Source organism: Lithobates pipiens, unplaced genomic scaffold, assembly GCF_037356315.1.
Source record: "Lithobates pipiens isolate NorthernLeopardFrog02 unplaced genomic scaffold, aLitPip1_a1.2 Scaffold_28, whole genome shotgun sequence".
Classification (NCBI taxonomy): domain Eukaryota; kingdom Metazoa; phylum Chordata; class Amphibia; order Anura; family Ranidae; genus Lithobates; species Lithobates pipiens.
In genome coordinates this window covers 17,152,401-17,178,025 of record NW_027507789.1, presented here as the reverse complement: position 1 = coordinate 17,178,025, position 25,625 = coordinate 17,152,401, and the positions used below count along the sequence as shown (strand labels likewise).

The following is a 25,625-nucleotide window of genomic DNA, read 5'->3' as shown; positions in this document are numbered from 1 at the left end:
TCTTTAAAGTAACAAATGCCATATGACGTCTGTTTTTCGGCAGGACGCTGGGCGAGGCCTGGGCACAACTGAAGAAGAGTCTGGCGGATGAGGCTGAAGTCCATCTGAAATTCTCCTCCAAGGTAAATACCGGAAACATTGTTTTCCCATCCTCATCTCACAGATTTTACTGATTTATTACAATGTTATAGTGGCAATAACAATGTATATAATAAATGCCGGGGGGGGGGGGGGTGCAGGAACAAAGTGTCATAGGACAGAAGAGAACCCTTTCTCATTGATAATTTCCATAATCTCCAAATTCTCTAATTTACCTAATCTAAGGGATTTCAGGGATATAGATAGATTAGATTGCTCCCGATTTTCTGTAATCAATGGCTTGTAAGTGTAGCTGTCAGCACTCAGGGGGAGAAGAAGCATAGGAGATCATGGATCTGACTTACACCAGATGAATGCTGTTACCGTGGGTTGCATGGTGGGATTTCAGCAAAGTTCACAAATTTTAGTATTGCTAAAATTTTGGTAAAATTGTCTTCCAATTTCCAAATCTATAAGCCCCATGAAGTTTAAAGCCGAGTACACACGGGCGGACTGTATGGCCAACTTAGTCCGTCAGACAATCCGACGGACAGTCCGTCCTACTTTCGAATGAACGGACTTGACCACACACGGATGCACAAACAGTCCGTCGAAAGTTTGCGCGATGACGTGTACAGCACGTATGACGGGACTAGAAATAGGAAGTCCAATACACAGCAATGCAACCTTCCGCCGTGTAAATCCTTTCTGAGCATGCACCATTCTTAGTCCGTTCAACTAGCCTACTCACGAGCGGACTGTCCGCTGAAACCAAAGTACGAGGGACAATATTACGGAAATTCCGAAATACTTAGTCCGCCAGACTGCACGCTGAAAAAGTCAGCTGAAGCCCACACACGAGCGGACTGTCCGCTGAAATGTGTTTAGACGGACTAAGTTGGCCAGACAGTCCGCCCGTGTGTACGCGGCTTAAGTTAGAAACCTCATCATAGTCCCTAGCTTTGCCCCTCACTTTTTAGAGTGTGCTCTTATCCTGTTATATTGTCCATAATATAAAGAAACAAGATTAAAGCCGGGGACTCAGCACCCCACTGGAATTTTCGAGAGATATGAGATACCACCTGATAAGTGTATCTCTTCAGCAGCCACCAAAAACTGAACACCACTGAAAGGGAGAGGGTCATTCCTGAGGCCTCTGTGAAGTTGAGTTCTGGCTGGAGCTCGGTTTTGGGGGATTTGGAAGGAAGGTTTTAAAGGGCACCTGGAATCATCAAGCGGTGGATGCCCCTGTGGTCCCCGGTATATTTTAATAATTTTCCCTTTTAAAAAAAGTTATATTTCAAGGAACCTGACAACACAGTGAGCTCCTCCTCATTTATGGGGCCCATCAGAGTTCAATGGGAATCTCTCCCATTGGGGGCTTTTGGCAATTCCTGGTTGAAGCTTCTCCGTGAATGGTGATATCCTCATCCTTGTCTTCTGAACACGCAGTAGATGAGATCTCTCTCCTCCCTACAGTTACAGAGTGAAGTGGAAAAACCATTACTGAACTTCCGAGAAAACTTCAAGAAGGACATGAAGAAGTTCGACCATCACATCGCCGACTTACGGAAACAGCTGAGCAGCCGATACGCAGCTGTAGAGAAGGTGGGTAAGGGGCTCTGTGATTGGTCATTGTTATTACACAGATATAATGAATGCACTGTGATTTCTCATTGTTATTGCTCTGATATCATAAACGCTTTGTGATTTGTTGTTGCTGTTACCCAGGTATAATGAATGTGCTGTGATTGGTCTTTTTTATTGTCCTGATAGCAATAACCAATCACAAAGCATCAATGATATTACCTGGGTATAATAAATGTTCTGTGATTGGTCATTGCTATTATCCATTGCTATTATGAAAGCTCTGGGATTGGTCGTTGCTGTTAACGGAGTATAATTAAAGTGCTGTGATTGGTTATTTTTATTTCCAGGTATAATGAATGTGCTATGATTGGTTGCTCCTATTACCCAGATATAATAAATGCTCTGTGGTTGGTAATTTGTATTACCCATGTATAATAAATGCTCTGTGATCGTTATTTTTACTGGTATAATGAATATGCTGTAGTTGGTCATTCTTCTTACCTGGGTTTAATAAAAGCTCTGTGATTGGTCATTGCTGTTTCCTGAGTAAAATAAATCATGGTGTTTGGTAATTTTTATTAAGTGTAATCAATGTGTTGTAATTGGTCATTGACAATACCCTAGTACAGTGGTCTCCAAACTGCAGCCCGGGGGTTGCATGTGGCCCTTTGCTTGCCTTTATCCGGCCCTTGAGGCATAATTCCTCCCAATGACACCAATGATGGGGTGATATTCCTCCCAATGACACCAATGATGGGACACTATTCCTCCCAATGATGGGGCACTATTCCTCCCAAAGACACCAATGATGGGGCACTATTCCTCCCACTGACACCAATGATGGGGTACTATTCCTCCCACTGACACCAATGATGGGGCACTATTCCTCCCACTGACACAAATGATGGGGCACTATTCCTCCCACTGACACAAATGATGGGGCACTATTCCTCCCACTGACACCAACGATGGGGCACTATTCCTCCCACTGACACCAATGATGGGGCACTATTCCTCTCACTGACACCAATGATGGGGCACTATTCCTCCCACTGACACCAATGATGGGGCACTATTCCTCCCACTGACACCAATGATGGGGCACTATTCCTCCCACTGACACCAATGACGGGGCACTATTCCTCCCACTGACACCAATGACGGGGCACTATTCCTCCCACTGACACCAATGATGGGGCACTATTCCTCCCACTGACACCAGTGATGGGGCACTATTCCTCCCACTGACACCAGTGATGGGGCACTATTCCTCCCAATGACACCAATGATGGGGCACTATTCCTCCCAATGACACCAATGATGGGGCACTATTCCTCCCAATGACACCAGTGATGGGGTACTTTCTCCCCTAATGCCAAAGATGGGGCATTGTTTACTCCCACTGGGCACAGTCCGGCCCCCCTAAAGGCTAAAGGACAGTAAACTGGCCCTTTGTTTAGAAAGTTAGTATAATAATAAATGTTCTGTGGTTGGTCATTATTTTTATTACCTAGGTTTATGAATGCACTGTGATTGGTCATTGTTATTACCAGGATATAATAATTGCACTGCGATTGGTCATTATTATTACCTGGGTATAATGCACTGCGATTTGGTAATTGTTATTACTTGAGTAACGAGTATAATGAATGCACTGTAATTGGTATTACCCGGGTATAATGAATGCACTGTAATTGGTATTACCCGGGTATAATGAATGCACTGTAATTGGTATTACCCGGGTATAATGAATGCACTGCGATTGGTCATTTTTATTTTTTTTACTCTGGTATAATGATTGTGCTTTGATTGGCAATTGTTTTTACCCAGGTAAAATAAATGCACTGCGATTGGTAAGAACGAATGCTCTGCGACTGGTATAATGCTACCAATGTTATATTATTTCTCACCTGTTTATCAATGTGTGAAATGTCCTCCCCCCCCTCCCCCTTTGTTTCCTCCTACATCTATTTATCTCTCCCGTATTTTTCCTCCAACAGGCCCGCAAGGCTCTCGCCGAAAGACAAAAAGATCTGGAAGTGAAAACGCAACAACTAGAAATTAAACTGAGCAACAAGACGGAGGAGGACATCAAGAAGGCGCGACGGAAGTCCACGCAAGCAGGTAAGAAGCAGTCATGTCACCCCCTTATACCGGAGCGCGGGAATATTCTAGATCTCTCACTGGGGTGTTTTTTTTTTGTTTGTTTTTTGGCCGGGAGGTTTTTATTTTTGGATTCTTTTTCTTCTGTTTTAGTGTTTTCATTTACTTTTGTTATTCTGAAAAAATGTCCTATTTCTTTTGGATGGAAATCAGAGAAATGAGAGATTGTTCCCTTCTCCTGTACGGGATGTTCCCAGGAAATGGAAATGTACAAAGTATTTGCCAGAGAAACATTGCCGGTGCCTTTATAGGAGTGTACATATGGCTGGTTACTCCATCCCAATAGAGTTGGTTGCTCAACCACAAAGGCCTTCTACATATGGTTGATTGCTCTACCCTCATATAAGCCTAAGTATGGTTGGTTGTTCCAACCCCCATGACAGCCTACATACGATTGGTTGTTCTACCTCTATGGCAGTGTACATGCAGTTGGTTGCTCCATCCCATGGCAGCGAATAAATGATTGATTGCTCCATCCAAGTGGCAGTGTATATTTGGTTGTTTGCTACACCCCCTATGGCAGAGTAAGTATGGTTGGGTTGGATGTTACTCCCCATGGCAGCACAGATATTGTTGTTTGCTCTGCCTATGTCACTTGCTTGGCCCAATGGTAGAATACATATGGTTGGTTACTCCACCCCATGGCAACTTTCAATTGGTTGATTGCTCAGCCCCAAAGGCAGCATACATATAGTTCATTGCTCCATCCCAGTGGCGGTGCATATAGTTGTATGCTATACCACCCCCCATGGTAGCATGCATATGATTGGTTGCTCAAGCACAATGGCACTGGCTATGTACATATCTGGTTGCTCCACCCCCATGTCAGTGTAGATGTGGTTGGTATCTCTATCCCTATGGCAGTATACATATGGTTGGTTGCTCCACCACCGTGGCAGTATACATGGGGTTGGTTACACCACCCCTATGACAGTGTACATATGGTTGGTTGCTCCACCCCCATGGCAGTATATATATGGTTGGTTGCTTTGCCCTCATGACAGCACATATATGGTTGGATACTCCTCCCCATAGCAGCATAGATATGGCTGCCCAATAGTAAAATACATATGGTTGGTTTCTCCACTCCATGGTAATGTACATATGCTTGGTTGTTCCACCCCATGTTAGTGTACAAATTGTTAGTTGCTCTGGCCCATTGCAGCTTTCATTTGGTGGGTTTCCCCGCCACAAAGGCGGCATACATATGGTCGATTACTCCATCCCCATGGCTGTGTACAATTAGTTGGACTCTCTACCCAATAGCAGCAAAGATATTGTCGCTTGCTTTTGTCTACTTGGTAGCATACATATGGTTGGTTGTTTGGCCAGTGGCACCATAGAAATGGTTGGTTGCTCAGCTCCCCACAAATAAAATTGTAGCTGGAATATCAATATCTTAGTCATTTTAGGTAAAATTGCTAATGTTTTTTTCCATTGGCCCCTCCCACTTCCCCAGCTCCTCCCCTTGGAGAAGTGATTGGAGGAAGTTTTATCCGCCACCCCTACAGAATCCTTTCCAACTTTAGAGGAACTCCACCTGATGTCACCGGTGCCTCTAACTGCCCGGTACATGTGGAGAAGGATCTGGGGGTTTTGGTAGATCATAAGCTCAATAAAAACATGCAATGCCAAGCTGTGGTTTCCAAAGTAAGTAAAATCCTTTCTTGTATTAAGAGAGGTATGGACTCCAGAGAGAGAGATATCTGTACAAATCATTAATAAGACCTCATCTGGAATATGCAGTTCAGTTTTGGTCACCAGTTCTCAAAAAGGATATCGGGGAACTGGAGAAAGTGCAGAGAAGGGCAACCAAACTGATAAGAGGCATGGAGGAAATTTAAATAGCTGTGGGCAGAGTCCTTGCTGATCAGATTCTAGCCAGGAAAACGTAGAGAAGCTTACCATCATCTGAGTTTCGCGCAGACACATAGTTTGTGAGGGTATCAGGAGATTGTTCCTTAGCTGCTCCCCAATTGCAGTAAAAATATAATTTCTTGTATGAAATGTCATCTGTGCAGCTTCTCTGACGGATAATCAGACTTTTATTTAACGCTCCGCGCTCTTCTCTTCGCCACAAACGCGTGGTAATACCTGAGCTGTATAAAGACAAAGTTGTTAGAGAGGTTCCTAGATGGATTTCTGGCTGACCTTCGCGCTGTTCTTCCTTCCTTCTCCTCTCCACACCGGCTTTGATGTACGCTCGGCGGTGATATAATGAGCTCAGAGCCGCCATCTTGTCCCGCCGCACTCCGTCTTACTGTAAGAGATCTCCTGGCACAAAGTCGATATCTAATTCTCTGTGAAGCGTCTCCGGCTATGATTGGGAATAATGGATTGTCTGCTGGCGAGTCGGGTGCTCCTATCGCCGCCTGTCGGATATAATGAAATATTCTGCTTTAATGCTTCTTGAATCAGCGACGGGCGTCCATCAAACAGTGTGTGAGCGGCGATCGGAGCCTGAGCACGCTGCCGCCTCTCTGTGATCGGTGGAATAATTCTCCCTTATTGATGGCCAATGTCTGGCTGCTCCATATTTTTCTTAATAAACTTTTATTAACTTTGTGTCCATGGAAGGAAGAGAAGGTATATCGGAGTCAATATATAAACCTAGCGATGTGTTTACAGCTCTTGCATACATCACATAGGAGAACAATGTATTCCAACAAGAAAAATACAATGCAAAAACGGAGGGGGCACATTGGGACGGGGGGGGAAAGGGGACGTTTTTCCTGCTCAAATACCTGGGTCGCTGATGGTGGTATGGCCTTTTTAGGGTGGGCCGACTCACAATGGGTATATGATTTAACAAGTTATACTGTAAAATACAATCTGGGGTTGTCTATTGTTAATGATCTAGAACAGGGACACTGTTGGGTGTTGGGGGCACAATTGAGGGCTGGAGGTTTTGCAGCAGGCAGGGTGGCACTCTGGGAAGTTAAGGGGGCACTGTGAGACACTGTTGGAGGTTTGGGACACTATAGAGGGCTGAAGGCTCTGCAGCAAGTAGGGGGGGGGGGGCACTGTGGGGGCTTGAGGAGGCAGTGGGAGACACAGTTGAAGGTTGGGGGCATTATGGAGGGTTGGAGGTTCTGCAGCAGGCACGGGGGCACTGTGGGAGGTTGGAGGCAGAGGCACTGTGGGACACTGTTGTGGGCACTATGGAGGTTTGGAGGTTATGCAGCAGGCAGGGGGGCACTGTGGGAGGTTGGAGGCACTGTGGGACAATGTTGGGGGCACTATGGAGGGTTGGAGGCTCTGCAGCAGACGGGGGGGGGGCACTGTGGGAGGTTGGAGACACTGTGGGACAATGTTGGGGGGATTATGGAGGGTTGGAGGTTCTGTAGCAGACAGGGGAGCACTGTGGGAGGTTGGGGGCACTGTGGAGGGTTGGAGGTTCTGCAGCAGGCGGGGGGAGGCACTGTGGGAGGTTGGAGGCACTGTGAGTTACTGTTGGGGGCACTATGGGGGGTTGGAGGTTATGCAGCAGGCAGAGGGACACTGGGAGGTTGGAGGCACTGTGGGACAATGTTGGGGGCACTATGGAGGGTTGGAGGTTCTGCAGCAGGCAGAAGGGCACTGTAGAAGGTTGAAGGCACTGTGGGACAATGTTGGGGGAACTATGGAGGGTTGGAGGTTCTGCAGCAGGCGGGGGGGGGGGGCAGCACTGTGGGAGGTTGGAGGCACTGTGGGACAATGTTGGGGGGAGTATGGAGGGTTGGAGGTTCTGCAGCAGGCAGGGGGGCACTGTGGGAGGTTGGAGGCACTGTGGGACAATGTTGGGGGCACTATGGAGGGTTGGAGGTTCTGCAGCAGGCAGGGGGGCACTGTAGAAGGTTGGAGGCACTGTGAGACAATGTTGGGGGGAGTATGGAGGGTTGAAGGTTCTGCAGCAGGCAGGGGGGCACTGTGGAAGGTTGGAGGCACTGTGGGTTACTGTTGGGGGCACTATGGAGGGTTGGAGGTTCTGCAGCAGGCAGGGGGGCACTGTAGGAGATTGGAGGCACTGTGCGACAATGTTGGAGGTTACATTTAACTTCATGGGGGATCCATTGGGGAGAGCGACACCATCATTTGGCTTTGAAATGGTTTTGACAGTTGAGTCAAACTGGGAGTTTCATTGGGGAGATCTCTGCTCACCAAGACGTTAAAGAAGCAAAGATTGGCCCCAACATGGAAAACTGAAATCTTGGTTTTCGGTGGAAATAATCTTTCCTAACAGAATTGTAGAAATTGATTGCGCTATAAAATCAGAATCTTCTTTTTGTGAGATTCTGCTGTCACCTAGTGGACGAAATCCAGATTACGGTAATTGTATGACCGATCTGCACATAGAGATGTAATTTCCACATTTATTGCGTATATTCCGCTCTTTTCATTATTTATTTATGTTTATAATTATTGTCATCGACCTACCAAGCATAACTGATTGAAATTCCAACAATGACTGTATAAATATGAAGAACATTTGTCATCAAACCTCTAGTCCCCCTCCTCCATCCCCTCCAGGTTCTGCGGTTACATTGCGACTCATTACATAAACTAAGATTTTCTCAGCAATCTTTTATAGAACATCGATACAAACTAACATGAATTGTGTGTTTTCTTCTAGGGGACGACCTGATGCGCTGTGTGGACCTCTACAACCAAGCGCAGTCCAAATGGTTCGAAGAAATGGTGACCACCACTCTGGTAGGTCTTTCTTTTTAATATTTAGGAGTATATAGGATTTTTTTTATGTTCAGGGCAAAAAAAGCATCTAGTAAGAGTTTACACAGTACAGCCCCCTAGTGGCCTGACCCCTACCACACAGCCCCAGAGTTTGGGCCTCCTTTCTTTTCATAATACAGCCCCACCTAGTGGCCTGACCCCCACCACACAGCCCCAGAGTCTGGGCCTCCTTTCTTTTCATAATACAGCCCCACCTAGTGGCCTGACCCCCACCATACAGCCCCAGAGTGTGCACCTCTTTTCTATTCATAATAGAGCCCCCCCCCCCAGTGGCCTGACCCCCACCACACAGCCCCATAGTCCTTGCCTCCTTTCTATTCATAATACAGCCCCCCTAGTGGCCTGAGCCACAACACACAGCCCCAGAGTCTGCACCTCCTATCTATTCATAATACACCCCCCCCCCCCCCCCCCTTAGTGGCATGACCCCCACCACACAGCCCCCTAGTCCTCGCCTCCTTTCTATTCATAATGCAGCCCCACCTAGTGGCTTGACCTCCACCACACAGCTCCAGAGTCTGCATCTCCTTTCTATTCATAATACAGCCCCACCTAGTGGCCTGACCCCCACCACACAGCCTCAGCCTGCATCTCCTTTCTATTCATAATACAGCCCCACCTAGTGGCCTGACCTCCACCACACAGCCCCAGAGTCTGCATCTCCTTTCTATTCATAATGCAGCCCCACCTAGTGGCCTGACCTCCACCACACAGCTCCAGAGTCTGCATCTCCTTCCTATTCATAATACAGCCCCCCCCCTAGTGGCCTGACCTCCAGCACACAGCCCCATAGTCTGAGCCACCTTTCTGTTCACAGACCTCCACCACACAGCCCCATAGTCCTCACCTCCTTTCTATTCATAATACAGCCCCACCTAGTGGCCTGACCCCCACCACACAGCCCCATAGTCTTCACCTCCTTTCTATTAATAATAAAGCCCCCCTAGTGGCCTGACCTCCACCACACAGCCCCATAGTCTTCACCTCCTTTCTATTCATAATACAGCCCCACCTAGTGGCCTGACCCCCACCACACAGCCCCATAGTCTTCACCTCCTTTCTATTAACAATAAAGCCCCCCTAGTGTCCTGACCCCCACCACACAGCCCCATAGTCCTCACCTCCTTTCTATTCATATTACAGCCCCCCCCCCCCCCCAGTGGCCTGACCCCCACCACACAGCCTCAGGGTAAGGTGGATTGGTGTTGAAAATCTGGAGTGATGTTGCCATGGTTTCAAGAAGCAGAAGTTCGATTTCTCACAGTGTTAATAAATGTCAAATGTCTTTGGGTTGGAATGGAAGAGCGATGATTCAAAAGGGTTTTTAGAGCCTTTGGGTGTTCAATATAAATGGCACTAAGTGAAAGCATGAAACACCCGGAATGGGGCGGCGTTCCTCTGTAATCCTGATTTCTGTTCCGCAGGAACTGGAGCGATTAGAGGTGGAGCGGGTGGAGATGATCCGGCAGCACCTTTGTCAGTACACACAGCTACGCCATGAAACGGACATGTTCAACCAAAGCGTGAGTACCCAGAGATGTTCAAGTTCTGTCCAGTGCAGTGCGTTTAATGCACTCATTGATGTCCGTTATGCCGCATGCTAATGTGTGTTGCGTTAGGGCAACCTATTCAATCGAATGGGCTCCCTAATGCACCAAAAGCGTGTATGTACTTTATTTTTTTTATTTTATTTTTTTCATGAAAGTGCGTTGGGGAATGTAATAAAAAACGCATTAGTTGGTAAGGTGTATTGAGGTGGCATTAATGAATGGCTCCATGGCAGACCAAGGAGATAACCCTAAAGGTTGGGTTCAGTATTGCACACCGGTGTGGTGCGTTGCCATTCACTCTTAATTGCACCGAAAAGCAACTTGCCAACTGCTGTGCCTTGCAGCACACCACAATGTATGGTATCAACTACTGTGCGTTATGGAGTGCTATGCTCCACAAATAAAAATAAAATACATCCACAATTTTCAGTTCTATTAATTCTTTCTGTGCTGGTAACAGTGGAGTTGAGAAGCGAGCCCCTCGGAAAGGCTCATTGTCGGCATCCAGTGACATACCGCACCTCAAGATGTGAATTGTCTCCTGCACTGGCCACTCCCAGGCTCAATGACATACCATACCACCAGACACCGTTCATCACCGACAGTGGCATTCCCAGGCTTAGTGACATACATAAAGCGTGCGCACAAGGTGCGCCGGGGGTGCCTAATCACCCTGTGTGGTGTCAACAGGGCCACCGATAAGGCAGTACAGCCAGCCCTCCTGTACTGGGCCCAGGACATCACCTTCACTATCCATTCCCATGCTCCATGACATAGTGTACCCCCAGATTCCAATCGTCCCCTTCACTGGAATCTGGGGGTACACTATGTAATGAAGTATGGAAATGTCCAGTGAAGGGGACGATTGAAATCTAGGGGTACACTATGTCATGGAGCATGGCAATGGATAGTGAAGGTGACGATTGAAATCTGGGGGTACACCATGTCCTGGAGCATGGGAATGTTCAGTGAAGGGGACGATTGGAATCTGGGGGTACACTATGTAATGGAGCATGGGAATGTTCAGTGAAGGGGACGATTGGAATCTGGGGGTACATTATGTAATGAAGTATGGGAATGTCCAATCGTCACCTTCACTATCCATTCCCATGCTCCAGGACATAGTGTACCCCCAGATTCCAATTGTCGCCTTCACTGGACATTCCAATGCTCCAGGACATAGTGTACCCCCAGATTCCAATCGTTACCTGCACTGGCCTTTTCAAGGCTCTGTGACGTGTACACCTAGATTTTGATGGTCACCTGCACTGGACATTCCAATGCTCCATGACATAGTGTACCCCCAGATTCCAATTGTTCCCTTCACTATCCATTCTCATGCTCCATGACATAGTGTACCCCCAGATTCCAATCGTCACTTTCACTATCCATTCCCATGCTCCAGGACATAGTGTACCCCCAGATTCCAATTGTCACCTTCACTATCCATTCCCATGCTCCAGGACATAGTGTACCCCCAGATTCCAATTGTCACCTTCACTATCCATTCCCATGCTTCAGGATATAGTGTACCCCAAGATTCCAATCCTCACCTTCACTATCAATTCCCATGCTCCAGGACATAGTGTACCCCCAGATTCCAATTGTCACCTTCACTGGACATTCCCATGCTCCAGGACATAGTGTACCCCCAGATTCCAATCGTTACCTGCACTGGCCTTCAAGGCTCTGTGACGTGTACACCTAGATTTTGATGGTCACCTGCACTGGACATTCCCATGCTCCATGACATAGTGTACCCCCAGATTCCAATTGTTCCCTTCACTATCCATTCTCATGCTCCATGACATAGTGTACCCCCAGATTCCAATCGTCATCTTCACTATCCATTCCCATGCTCCAGGACATAGTGTACCCCAAGATTCCAATCATCACCTTCACTACCCATTCCCAGGCTCAGTGACATACCGTACCCCCAGATTCTGATCACCACTTGCAGTGGCAATTCCAAGGCACAATGACATAGTGTACCCATAAAAATTCCAATTGTCACCTGCATTGGCTATCCTGAGACCCCGAGACATAATGTAACCCAAGATTCCGATCATCACGTGCACTGGCCATTCCCAATAATTTTGACAATATAATGTAAACCCAAGATCCAATCCCCAAAAAATCATCAAAAAACGAACTATAAATAATAAAAAATAATAAAAATGTAAATTAAAAAATAACCCCCCCACACAATTTTTAAATATCCCAAAAAATTATCATGCTCTCGTCAATGCAAAAGTCATGTTTGACCTTTCTAAATCTGCAGCTTTCATTAAACTAGTTCTTGGTGATCCTGCCATGAAGGTCCTGGTTTAGGCACTTCCTGTTATAGGGTGACAACGCTTTGTCCCTGTCTCCCAATTGTGCTCCTGTGTTGTCACCCTGTCACACAGGCTTCCATTGGAGACCACAAGAGGCCACTTCAGCACACATTACACAGGTATGGTTGACGGTTGTCACCATCAGACCCAGTCTTAGAAATTCCGTACAGCCATGGCTGGGGTGCCCGTAGACAGGAAGTGTCTAAAAAAAGAGGCTACAGGAGACGCACTGAAACCAAGGATTATAGTAAAAGCATGAAAACGCCATCAATTTTAGGGTTCATATCTCATTAACCCGTGTGTGTGTCTTCTGTCCCTACAGACGGTGGAGCCGGTGGACCAGCTGCTGCAGAAAGTGGATCCGGCCAAAGACAGGGAGTTTTGGGTGAAGGAGCACAAGACGGGGGACATCCGACCCATGGACATGGACATATAGACTTTTTAATGGCTCGCGGTTTCTGCGGAGTTCCTCCGGTTGGGACTCCTGTATATATTCCTGTAAAGATACACAAAATGTCGCTTATTCCCGTGTCGCCACATGGTTGGAAATGGGACGCCGGCGAGGTGGCGAGGTCTGGGACTGTGAATGTGGTGGACCCCCTACCAGCCGTCTGAGGTCCAGCCTATAGAAAGTATACGGCGCCCCGGTCGGCCACCCTTGTTGCGTTCGGCGTACACAGAATCCGATATTCCCGAAGGCTTAAGGAAAGGACTCTGTATATAAAACGTCCTGAATATCATCATAGAAAATCTGCAACCCATTCGCTGGAAAACTTGCTCCATGTTTTTGATGCCAACATACCTGTAACTGCCCAGTACAAATGCAAAGATTCAAATTTCCGTTCCGCTATGTGGCCGCTCCGCACCCGCAACATGTTATAACTGAACCAGGAAAAATAAACCCACAGCCATGATGCAAAGGCAACTGTCCCTGCTCTGCTCCTGCATGAGCTGCAAAGGAATCCGACATGATGTCCGGGGGGGGGGCGCAGACCCCACTCTGCGATTTACTCATTAGCTGCTATTTCATTGCCAAGAAGGGGAAGAGGAGAAAAAGTGTATACACACCGCCCCAAATATACAGCTCAGCTGCTTCCATCACAGCCTTCTCACCAAGGCCCCCCCCCCCCCTCCGTTCACATCTCCGCGTTTCCGATGCAAACCACAGGAAAAAAAAAAACGCACACTTCAGAAACGCACTGCCAACGCCCATCACCCTTGCATTGCCATTAAATGTTAATGGCACCCCAAGCACGGGCAGCGGGCGCACGTTCGTCACGTGTTTTTCACGCACCGAAAAGGGACGGTACAAAATAAGCCCCACGCTCAGCTCCAAAAAAAAAAAAAAAGGAGCTTCTTTGAGGGTGTTGATGAATTAATGTGAAAACACGCAAAAAAAAAAAAAAAAGAAAAAACGCAAGTGGGAGCGCGAGTGAATGGGGCGGGGCCTAAGGTATTTGCTTCCAAAAAAGGCGATCAAATGGGTTTATATAGTATTTATGATCTGCATCAATGTCTTTGGGGGAGGGCGCCCACGTTTACATCTGGCGATTTTGGGATTCCGCCGCAATCGAAAACTGCAATAGTAGCAAAACGCACCACGTGTGTTTGGATGCCCTTCGTTTTTAATGGCACCTCGCGTATCGCTTCTTTTTTTTTTTTTTTTTGGGCGTCAATCTTCGTGTGGTTGCGGCTTGCCTAAGGGGTTTTTATCACAGGCAAAACTGCACCGCGTTGGGAATCGCGACAGATCTGCCCATCATCCTCAACCACCAGATGTGAACCGGGGGGGGGAGGGGGGGCACTAAAATCTTCCCATTGTGCTCAGTTAAGGCTCTTTTACACGGACACCTAAAAAACGCACCATTTTTAGGCATTTAGGTTTTATTTTTATTTTTTTTAACCAATCTAAATGCAGCCGATTGTTTTTATTGGGCCTTTATACACAAAACAGCTAGAAGAATTTCTTTGCGTACGGGAGAAAATGGGACAGTCGGGGCTCATTTACACTCATTAATACGCCTACCGCTTCAACTCGCTTTTTTGATGTGTTTTTGATGCTTCTGTGACGCTTAGGTGATGCTTTTTGCATATAATTATTTAAAGAGGCCCAGTAGTACCGCCACTCAGCAGATCCCCAGTTTATCAGTACCTTTGTTCAACACATCCCCTGCTCAGTAGTACCCCCCCCCCCCATTTAGTAAGTCCCCAGCTTATTAGTACCCTCGTTCAGCACCCCTTATGCTCAGTAGTAACCCCCAGGTCTGCTGATCCCCCGCTCAATAATAACCCCCCAGTTCTGCTAATTTCCCACTCAGAAGTAACCCCCAGCTCTGCTGATCCCCCGCTCAGTAGTAACCCTCAGCACTGCTCAGGAGTAACCGCCAGCTCTCCTGATCCACTGCTCAGTAGTAACCCCCAATTCTGCTGATCCCCCCCACTCAGTAGTAGCTCCCAGCTCTGCTAACCACCTATTCAGTTGTAACCCCCAGCTCTGCGGATCCCCTGCTCAGTAGTAACCCCCAGCTCTGCGGATCCCCTGCTCAGTAGTAACCCCCAGCTCTGCTGATCCCCTGCTCAGTAGTAACCCCCAGCTCTGCTGATCCCCTGCTCAGTAGTAACCCCCAGCTCTGCTGATCCCCTGCTCAGTAGTAACCCCCAGCTCTGCTGATCCCCTGCTCAGTAGTAACCCCCAGCTCTGCAGATCCCCTGCTCAGTAGTAACCCCCCAGTTCTGCAGATCTCCCACTCAGTAGTAAGCCGCAGCTCTGCTGATCCCCTGCTTAGTAGTAACCCCCAGCTCTGCTGATCCCCTGCTTAGTAGTAACCTCCAGCTCTGCTGATCCCCCTCTCAGTAGTAACCCCCAGCTCTACTGATCCTCTGCTCAATAGTAACCCCCAGCTCTACTGATCCTCTGCTCAGTAGTAACCCCCAGCTCTGCTGATCCTCTGCTCAGTAGTAACCCCCAGCTCTGCTGAGCCTCTGCTCAGTAGTAACCCCCAGCTCTGCTGATCCTCTGCTCAGTAGTAACCCCCAGCTCTGCTGATCCTCCGCTCAGTAGTAACCCCCAGCTCTGCTGATCCCCCGCTCAGTAGTAACCGACCAACTCTGCTGATGCCCCGCTCAGTAGTAACCACCAGCTCTACTGATCCCCCACTCAGTAGTAACCCCCAGCTCTGCTGATCCCCCACTTAGCAGTAACCCCCTGCTCTACTGATCCCCCACTCAGTAGTAACCCCCAGCTCTGCTGATCCCCCACTTAGCAGTAACCCCCTGCTCTGCTGATCCCCCACTCAGTAGTAACCCCCAGCTCTAAACCCTAGTTTGCTGATCCTTCTCTTTCTCAGGTCCCCGCTCACCTCCCGCTATATTGCTCCCATGCTGCTCACCATGTGTGACGTCTAGTTCTTCCTGCTCTGGTCCCCAAGCTCTGCTGATCCTTTGCCGCTCAGCCCTCTCCCTCTGGCCCCCGCTCACCTTCTGCTATAGCGATCCCATGTTGCACACCTTGTGTTCTGTCTGCTAGTTGTTCCACTCCAGACTCCGCTCACCTTCCCGCTTCACATCAGATGTGACTTCTGCACCAGACACTCCCAGAATATATGCACACAAACCGTTTTTCCCGTTTTTTCTTGTTGGTTTCCCAGTGCATCCTGGGATATCTCATACCTCCAATACCTCCAAGGCAAAGCCAAGTCTGAAAAAAAGTCTCTCAAAAGCTTCAGGTGCTGTCAGGGAGCGTTGTCATAGACTTCTATGGAGACACTTTGAAGCACCAAGGAAGTGAAATGGGTTATAATTTTTGAAGCAAACACAACGTGTGAACAGGACTGTAAAGGAACCATTTTATTTAGTGACGGGAGCTTTGATTGGCATTCAGAGTGCTTTAAAAAAAAAAAAAAGGCGTGTCCAATGCCACAATTTTGAAGCAAGTGTTAATGAGCCCTAAGTTTGTTGCTGTGGGTACGTGTCTACAGAATGCGTTCAGCTCTCCGGATCATTTAATAAAACAAAGGATATTGATGAACCAACCCAGAAACCCATTAGACTGCATTCTGCTTTCCTCCAATGAATGGCCTATGAGATGCCATTGGCTGATCTTTGCCTTTGTTATACAAGCCTGCAGGTGTCTACAGTTCCCCCATGGCAACACATAAACCTTGAAAACTCGCTGAGCCTGTTCCGGCCTAAGGAACTAACCAGGTCAGAAATTTGGTGCAGGCAGGTGAAGATTTTACGGCATCTGAAGTATTTAAAATGGATCTGTAACCCATTGGACGAAGTGTCGTAGAACAGACTGAAACAGCGTTTCCTTTTACACTTATCCAGCATGGTGCCCCTCCCCCTCCACAGGGCACGTAGTCGCTTAGTGAACTGCTGCATACCCACTGACTATTTCCTGGGGGAAAGGATTCCCTTTAAGGACTGGGAGCACCTATGCAAACTCCTCAGCCAGGCCGGTGCAAGTACTGGCTGTATTATAGTGTGTTGTGTTGTTACAATGTTTAAATGATGTTGATACAATGTTGATGCATGTAACGCACACGAGGAGGACTATGTAACAAGCTGAGGTCACTGCAGATTGATTGATTGTGATTTCTCCATTCTGTGCAGAATCAGGATTGATACAACTCGTTTTCATGTGTTAAGGTTTGCTGCATCAAGGCCATCTATTGAGTTTTAAAGGCAAACCTTCCATGGCAAATGGGAGATGCATTTTTTTTCCAGCCCTCTGCCCTCCCAACACAAATAAACTATTTAAAAAACAAACAAAAAAACTCAACACTGGACCCCGAGGCTTCTAGGAGGTATGGATGGTGTTACCATGCCTCCTGGTAGAGCTTGGGGCTCAAAATCCTATGAGAATGTATTCCAGCCTCTTGCAAGCATGCATACTCATGGGATTTTGAGCCTCCAGTTCCAATGATGTCACCCATACCTCCTGGAAGCACTGGAGTCCAGGTCTTGGGGGTAAACTTAATGGCTTTTGGGTACGCAAATAAGTGAGCCCTCCATGGACCACTGTCTGCTACAACATACAAGCTCATCGAAGGTTCTGTTAAGACCGGGACTAGCTAGGGGGCTGGCAAAAAAAGAGAACCCTCCATTTGTAATAGAAGGTCCAATTGGACACATTGGGATGCAATTCAAAATGAATGGCACCGATCTCTGGATCACTTCTTACTACAACCTACAGGGCTCATAGGAGGTTTTGTCCAGGCCAACAACGGAATGCTCTGAGATTTGGCGGTGCTTCTTTTATATTAAGACCAAGAGGACCTGTCTAAGGGCAAACTCCGTACAGATCTTCCATTTCTGAGCTCCTTTTTATTGTTATTTTTGCTAAATCTAATTTTTTGCTGGTCACAATTATTATTTTTTATTCTTTCTGTTGAGTGTTTTGAAGTTTGGGGTGCCAGTTGTGTTCAACTTCCTAACAAGCGCGTGCAACCAGTAATAACATGCATGAACCTGCAACTTCAAATAGCCAATCAACACACTGGAATGATGACGGTACAGGGTGTGCCCCTCTGATAATGAGGTGTCATGTAAATTAGGATGAGGCCCGTAGATGACATTATCAATGCATGGAAAAGCATCGGGGGAAGATGGGAGAGATTGTTCTGTTGGAGGACACTGCTCCTTCTTTAGAGTATTCCAGGAGAGGAGAGTTTGCATTGCTGGAGGACTCTGCTCCTTCCTCTATCTAACTCTCCTCTCCTGGAATATTCTGCTCTGCTGGAGGACTCTGTCCCTTCCTTTGACTCTCCTTTCCTGAAATACTCTGCTGGGTGACGCTGCCCTTTACATAGTTAGATAGCTACATAGGTGAGGCTGAAAAAAGACACAAGTCCATCAAGTTCAACCTATGTGTGTGATTATATGTCAGTATTACATTGTATATCCCTGTATGTTGCGGTCGTTCAGGTGCTAATCGAATAGTTTTTATTAAATTACCAATGCCCCCCCCGCTGAGACCACCGCATGTGGAAGGGAATTCCACATCCTTGCCGCTCTTACAGTAAAGAACCCTCTACGTAGCTGAAGGTTAAACCTCCTTTCTTCTAATTTTAATGAGTGGCCACGAGTCTTGTTAAACTCCCTTCCGTGAAAAAGTTTTCTCCCTATTGTGGGGTCACCAGGACGGTATTTATAAATTGAAATCATATCCCCTCTCAAGCGTCTCTTCTCCAGAGAGAATAAGTTCAGAGCTCACAACCTTTCCTCATAACTAATATCCTCTAGGCCCTTTGTTAGTTTTGTTTCTCTTCTTTGTAGTCGCTCCATTTCCAGTACATCCTTCCTGAGGACTGGTGCCCAGAACTGGACAGCATACTCCAGGTGCGGCCGGACCAGAGTCTTGTAGAGGGGAGAATTATCGTTTTATCTCTGGAGTTAATCTCTTTTTTTAATGCCAATATTCTGTTTGCTTTGTTAGCAGCAGCTTGGCATTGCATGTCATTGCTGAGCCTGTCATCTACTAGGACCCCCGGGTCCTTTTATATCCTAGATTCCCCCAGAGATTCTCCCCCCAGTGTATAGATTGCATTCACTTTTTTGCCACCTAAATGCATTATTTTTCATTTTTCTACATTGAACCTCATTTGCCATGTAGTTGCCCCTCCCCCCATTCATTTGTTCAGATCTTTTTTGCAAGGTTTCCACGTCCTGCAGAGAAATTATTACCCTGCTTAGCTTAGTCTCATCCGCAAATACAGAGATTGAACTGTTTACCCCATCCTCCAGATAGTTTATGAACAAATTAAATAGGATTGGTCCCAACACAGAACCCTGGAGGACCCCACTACCCACCCCTGACCATTCCAAGTACTCCCCATTTATCACCACCCTCTGAACTCGCCCTTGTAGCCACTTTTCAATCCATGTACTCACCCTAAGGTCCATGCCAACGGACCTTACTTTGTACAGTAAACGCTTATGGGGAACTGTGTCAAATGCTTTCCTTTCCTTTCCTTTGCTCCTCTGAATTACTCTGCACTGCTGGATGACTCTGCTCCTTCCTCTATCTAAGTATTTCAGGAGATGAGTCAGTCAAAGGAAAGGGCAGAGTCACACAGCAGAGCAGAGTATTTCAGGAAAGGAGAGTCAAAGGAAGGAACAGAGTCCTCCAGTAAAGCAGAATATTCCAGGAGAGGAGAGTCAGAAGGAGGAGCAGAGACCTAAAGCAGTGCAGAATATTCTAGGAGGGTAGAGTCAAAGGGAGGAGCAGAGACCTCCAGCAGTGCAGAATATTCCAGGAGGGGAGAGTCCTAGGAAGGAACAAAGACCTCCAGCAGTGCAGAATGTTCCTTCCTACGACTCTCCTCTCCTGGAATATTCTGCACTGCTGGAGGTCTTTGTTCCTTCCTAGGACTCTCCTCTCCTGGAATAAAGACCTCCAGCAGTGCAGAATATTCCAGAAGCGAAGAGTCATAGGAAGGAACAAAGACCTCCAGCAGTGCAGAATATTCCAGGAGAGTCAGAAGAAGCAGAGACCTCCAGCAGTGCAAAATATTCCAGGAGAGGAGAGTCAGAAGGAGGAACAGAGACCTCCAGCAGTGCAGAATATTCCAGGAGAAGAGAGTCCTCCAGCAATGCAGAGTATTGAAGGACAGTAGAAGAAACCTGTTCAAATAATATTTAGTACAGATATATTAGATTTTTTTTATCATTTGTAAAGGCTTGTACCTCTCTGATGGAAATGTTGAAATGAATGCACACTGATGTAATATAGCACTATAATAAAGCTTGATACATAGTCCTCGGCAGGTGTATGGGATGTATGAATTGCATGCTATAGGAAATATTTCTTGATGTAGCAACCAAAATACTTTTATCAAGTCTATTTTTAAGAAACGTTTGAAGTTTATGATCTGCTAAATATTTCCTATAGCTCTTTTTGTACACCAGCGTCCCTAACCCCCCAGCCCCACCCCACCCCCCTACATTAGAATTTCATCTTTTTGTACAGATATATTGTAAAAGAAAATTCATTTTCAGAGTATATAAATACTAATTTAAGATTATAAACTTGATTATACTGGGACCGAAATGACCCCCAAATGGTGTGTAAACGTACTTTGTACATTGTTTACGATTTTGTGTTCAAGTCGTGATGTTATTACAGATGTTTTGTCTTCATTTTCTATAAGAATTGTTACAGAGAAATGACCGCCTTTTATTTTTTGGCTGAAACAGAGGAAAAAAAAAAAAAAATGGTTGTTATACAATACAAAATCCTGTCGTTTGGTCCTCACACGTCTGAACGAAGTGACAGAAATCTGTTTTATCTTCCAGTATTCAATAAAATCCAGATTATATATATTGATCTCAGACTGGAGTGTCTTATTGACGTGAATGGAGAATGTCCTGAATGGCACAGGTGACAATGATGGGGTCCAGGTCCGTTCTTTAAAGGGAGAAACAAGAACTTTGGGTTTTTTAGAGGGGTAGCCCATATGTCAGGTTTGTGAAATCAAAAGAAAAGCGCCAGACGCTCGTCTTCACAGCCCCCAATCATTTATTGATGAAATCAAGACAAAAGGAAGGTAAAAGTTAAGGGTCAAACTAATGCCGCGTACACACGATCAAACAATCGGGTGGAAAAGTCCGGCAAACTCAAGTCCGCCGCACAATCCCCCCGTGTGTAGCCTCCGGCATACTTTTTTGACCCGAAAGTACGGCGGACTTAGAAAGTAGTTTTGCACTCCAACCTTCCCGCCGGACTCCGGCCGTGTGTATGCCAGTCTGTCGTACTTTTGAAATGAACGGACTTTTCCCGCCCGGAGAAAAGTCCGCTCATTCGAGCGGGTCTCCAGGTAGGCGGGGCCCGCGAAGGAGACGTCGCTGGCCCCGCCACCTGGTATGGACTTAAAGGGGAACCCCAAACGCCGAAAAAAAATCGGCGTGAGGGTCCCCCCAGGTCCACATCAGACCCTTGTCCGAGCACGCTACCCGGCCGGCCAGGAAAGGGGGGGACGAGCGAGCACCCCCCCTCCGAGCCGTACCAGGCCACATGCCCTCAACATGGGGGGGTGCCTTGGAGTAGGGGGGCCGCGTGGCCCCCCCCCCCACCCCAAAGCACCTTGTCCCCATGTTGATGAGACTGGCAGAAGAACCGAAGAGGGGGACAAGACCCCCGAAGTCGGAAGAAGAGGCCGCGGCGAGGAAGAAAGCCGGGCTCCTCCGCTAGCAAAAGAGCTAGAAGAAGATAGCGGAGGAGTCCGGCGAGAAGACCCCCGAAGACGCAAGACCCCCGGAGCTGTGCAATAAACTATTTTATCTTGTGTGTTGTGTTTTTTTTTTTGTACTTTATTTTACAGGTGAATGGGTAGGGGTACATTGTACCCCATACTCATTCACATAGGGTGGGGGGCCGGTATCCGGGGGGGCCCCCTTATTAAAGGGGGCTCCCGGATTCCGATAAGCCCCCCCGCAGACCCCGACAACCAATGGCCAGGGTTGTCGGGAAGAGGCCCTTGTCTTCATCAACATGGGGACAAGGTGCTTTGGGGTGGGGGGGCCGCGCCCCCCTACTCCAAGGCACCCCCCATGTTGAGGGCACGCGGCCTGGTACGGCTCGGAGGGGGGGGGGCGCTCGCTCGTCGCCCCCTTTCCTGGCCGGCCGGGTAGCGTGCTCGGACAAGGGTCTGATGTGGACCTGGGGGGGGGGGGACCAATTTTTTCTGTGTTGGGGTTCCCCTTTAAGTCCATACCAGGTGGCGGGGCCAGTGACGTCTCCTTCGCGGGCCCCGCCTACCTGGAGACGCGCTCGAAATGAGTGGACTTTCCTCCGCGTGTGTGGGCGAGTCCGTTCATTTCAAAAGTAGGGCGGATAGTACGGCGGACTTAGTACGCCGTATTAGTCCGCTGAAAAAGTGCCGTGTGTGGGCAAGTAGCTCGTTCGGAAAGTCCGACGGACAGTCTGGCATGAAGTCCGCCAGACTAAGTCCGTCGGATAGTCGGCTACGTGTGTACGCGGCATAACGCCCATCAGGGTTTTTGGTAAGAAATGACATTGCTTCCTATAGGACTAAATTAGGGATGAGCTCAGATGTGTTTGATTTCTAGTCTGAACCCACCTGAGCAAGTCCACCAGGAATCTGACAACTCTACTGGGCCAATTCTAAGTGGCTGGGGAATGCCTCGGCTGCTTATGATTGGCCCAGTACAGTGACCGCAACCTGGGGGGATCACTCAAGTGGGTGGGTTCATACTTGGATCTGAACGTACCTGAGCTCATCCCTAATCTCAATCTAAAGATACTAATTGAAAGTGTTCTCATAAAAGGAGCATTGATAGTCACAACTATTACTAGGGCACATGTAAGATTGGCACATCCATTGCAACTATCAATGCTCCTTTTGATGAGAACACTTTCAATTAGTATACTTAGATTGAGACCAAGGATGAGCTCAGATATGTTCAGATCCTAGTCGGAACTCACCTGAGTGAGCCCACCAGGAAATGATCAGCTGGGCCAATCATACGTGGCTGAGAAATGCCTTGGCTGATTATGATTGGCCCAGTGGAGTGATGGCTTCTTGGTGGTGGGATCACTCAAGTGGGTTCAGACTAGGACCTAAACATGCCTGAGCTCTTCCCTAGACTCGATGTAAAGATACTAATTGAAAGTGTTCTTAAAAAAGGAGTATTGAAATTCACAATGGACGTGTGCTCAAGGCCAGTGCTAGATGATTTTGGACCCTAGGCAAGACCAGCTATTTGCCTCCTCCCCAAAAAATAAAATAAAATTTCACCTGTAGTTCTTCTTCGCCCCTCCCACATCTTTTTCCCACCAAATAGCACAAATCCTCTCCCCCAAATCCCCCCCACCTAGCATAAATCCCTGCTAGCACAACCCTCTCCAAATTACCCTTCCTGGCTTCCTCCCCACCCAAATCCACCCTCCTAGCACAATCCCCCATCCTTCCTCCCAATACAACCCACCCCCCCCCCCAGTCTCCTCCACTAGAACAAATTTGCCCCCCCCCCCCCTCTCCTAACACAAATCCCCCTAATCACCTCTCCTAGCACAACAACCCCCAATCCACCCTCCAAGCACAAATTCCCCCAATTACCCCCCCAAGCACCAATCCTCTTCCTTCGATTTTAACCACCAGGACAAATTCATCCAAATCCATCCTCTAGCCAAAACCTCACAAAATTAGGATTCCAAGCCCTAAAATTCTCCCACCTTACCCAAATGCCCCCCCCCCCCCCTTTGTTAGCCCAAATCTCCCTCCTACTTGAAGCACATATCCCCTTATTCCTTCTCCTAGCACAAATATGTTCATATCCTAGTCTGAACACACTTGAGTGAGTCCACCAGGAAGCAATCAACTGGGCCAATTATAAGTGGCTGGGAAATGCCTCAGCTGCTCATGATTGGCCTAGTACAGTGATGGCATCCTGGAGGGATCACACAAGTCAGTGGGTTCATACTTGAATCTGAACATACCTGAGCTCATCCCTAGACTCAATCTAAAGATACTAGATGAAAGTGTTCTCATAAAAGGAGTCACAATGATCGTGCGCTACTATTACTAGGGCACATGTAAGATTGGCACATGCCCATTGCGGACGTTAATCTGCCAGTTATCTCAATCCTGTACTTAGGGGGGGATTTAAGGTGGAGCTGCCAAGGTTCAGCCAACAAGCTAAATGAATGGTCCCTGACCGATGAATGAAAGATCTGAGTCCAACACCTTACTTCTAACCTTTCTTGAGGTTTGTTTTTCTGGCAATGAGTCCATTGGGGGCTTCTACTCAATTTATGGTCACCAAGACCGGAAATCTTTGTAATTGGGACACATTAATCAAAACTGGCCCCTTACATTTTTCCAGTTTGAAGTTCTAGATTGGAATAAAGCTCCATAAAATATTACATGTTCTCCAAAGCCCTTGGATCTTCCACAGGTATGAACACTAACAACTGATCTGTATGTCTCCTCCTGACCCCTGCATGTCAATACCGACCACTTACTGTCTCAAGTATCAGGGCAGCCAGTTGGCTCAGGGAGTAGCTGCTCTGCCTCTCATGCTGGAGACCCTGGATCGAATCCTCACAGGTCACTTTATCACTGGGCTCCCAGCTGTAGAAAAGCACCTACAGCTGGGAGTTTCTCAGACGGCAAAAAAGTAAGACCCTCCTTTATAGTGGCTGCCAGGTCACAGACAGCCACTTTATATTATATAGTCCTAGTCATCCCCATTAACAGGAATTAGTGACCATTCCAAGGAGTCAGCACCGAGACCAGAACCAGGAACTCCAACACCACTGCTAGATCAGTTCCTGGCTGCTAACCCTCTGAGCCAACTCTCAGCCTGAGCATCAAATCAAAGTATCTCAATGTCCTCATTAGGCCTACCCAACCTTCAGGGAATAAACTGCAACCAAAACCAGGATTCAATCCCTGGTCTCCATTAATCCACCAGGGTCAAACTGTTCATGCTGAATTAGCACATGGCTGCTAACCCTCTGAGCCAACTCTCATCTTGACACAATGCCCTGGTCTCCAACTATCATCAACCAACCCTGAAACAGCATCAAAATTCTGGGCAGCACTGGGATTCGAACCCAGGTCTCCAAAAACACATACTGTGGTCTTTAGAATACTGAGCTACACATCAGTACCACATTTACCATTTCCGCTTCTGAATGTCCTCATTAGGTCTACACTATATTCAGGGAATAAACTGGAAACAAAACTAGGATTCGATCCCTGGTCTCCATTAATCCACCAGGATCAAACTGTTCATGCTGAATTAGCACATGGCTGCTAGCCCTCTGAGCCAACTCTCATCTTGACACAATGCCCTGGTCTCCAACTATCATCAACCAACCCTGAAACAGCATCAAAATACTGGACAGCACTGGGATTCGAACCCAGGTCTCCAAAAACACATATGTTGGTCTTCAGAATACTGAGCCACACATCAGTGCCATATTTACCATTTCTGCTTCTAAATGTCCTCATTAGGTCTACACAATATTCAGGGAATAAACTGGAACCAAAACCAGGATTCGATCCCTGGTCACCAGCAATCCCAGATGATATCTACCTGAACATGGTGGACGCTGGCTGGTTTGCCCTCTGAGCCAACTCTCTGCCTGTACTGTTGACATATCAGGAATAAATTGGAACCAAAACCAGGTTTCGAGCCTTGAACTCCA

The 25,625-nt window shown here is 47.4% G+C and overlaps 1 protein-coding gene across 2 annotated transcripts in view; it reads left to right on the top strand.

Annotated features, from left to right (window-relative positions):
* GAS7 (growth arrest specific 7) overlaps positions 1–20,777 on the top strand; it is a 178,058-nt gene extending 157,281 nt beyond the window's left edge. For both annotated transcript variants that reach the window (XM_077458791.1, XM_077458790.1), the window contains 6 exons: positions 44–122; positions 1,558–1,686; positions 3,669–3,792; positions 8,444–8,523; positions 9,987–10,085; positions 12,771–20,777. In XM_077458791.1, the coding sequence (XP_077314917.1) occupies positions 44–122; positions 1,558–1,686; positions 3,669–3,792; positions 8,444–8,523; positions 9,987–10,085; positions 12,771–12,884 (625 nt within the window). In that variant the 3' untranslated portion in view covers positions 12,885–20,777. The remainder of the gene's footprint in view (positions 1–43; positions 123–1,557; positions 1,687–3,668; positions 3,793–8,443; positions 8,524–9,986; positions 10,086–12,770) is intronic.
* Positions 20,778–25,625: the final 4,848 nt, after the last annotated feature.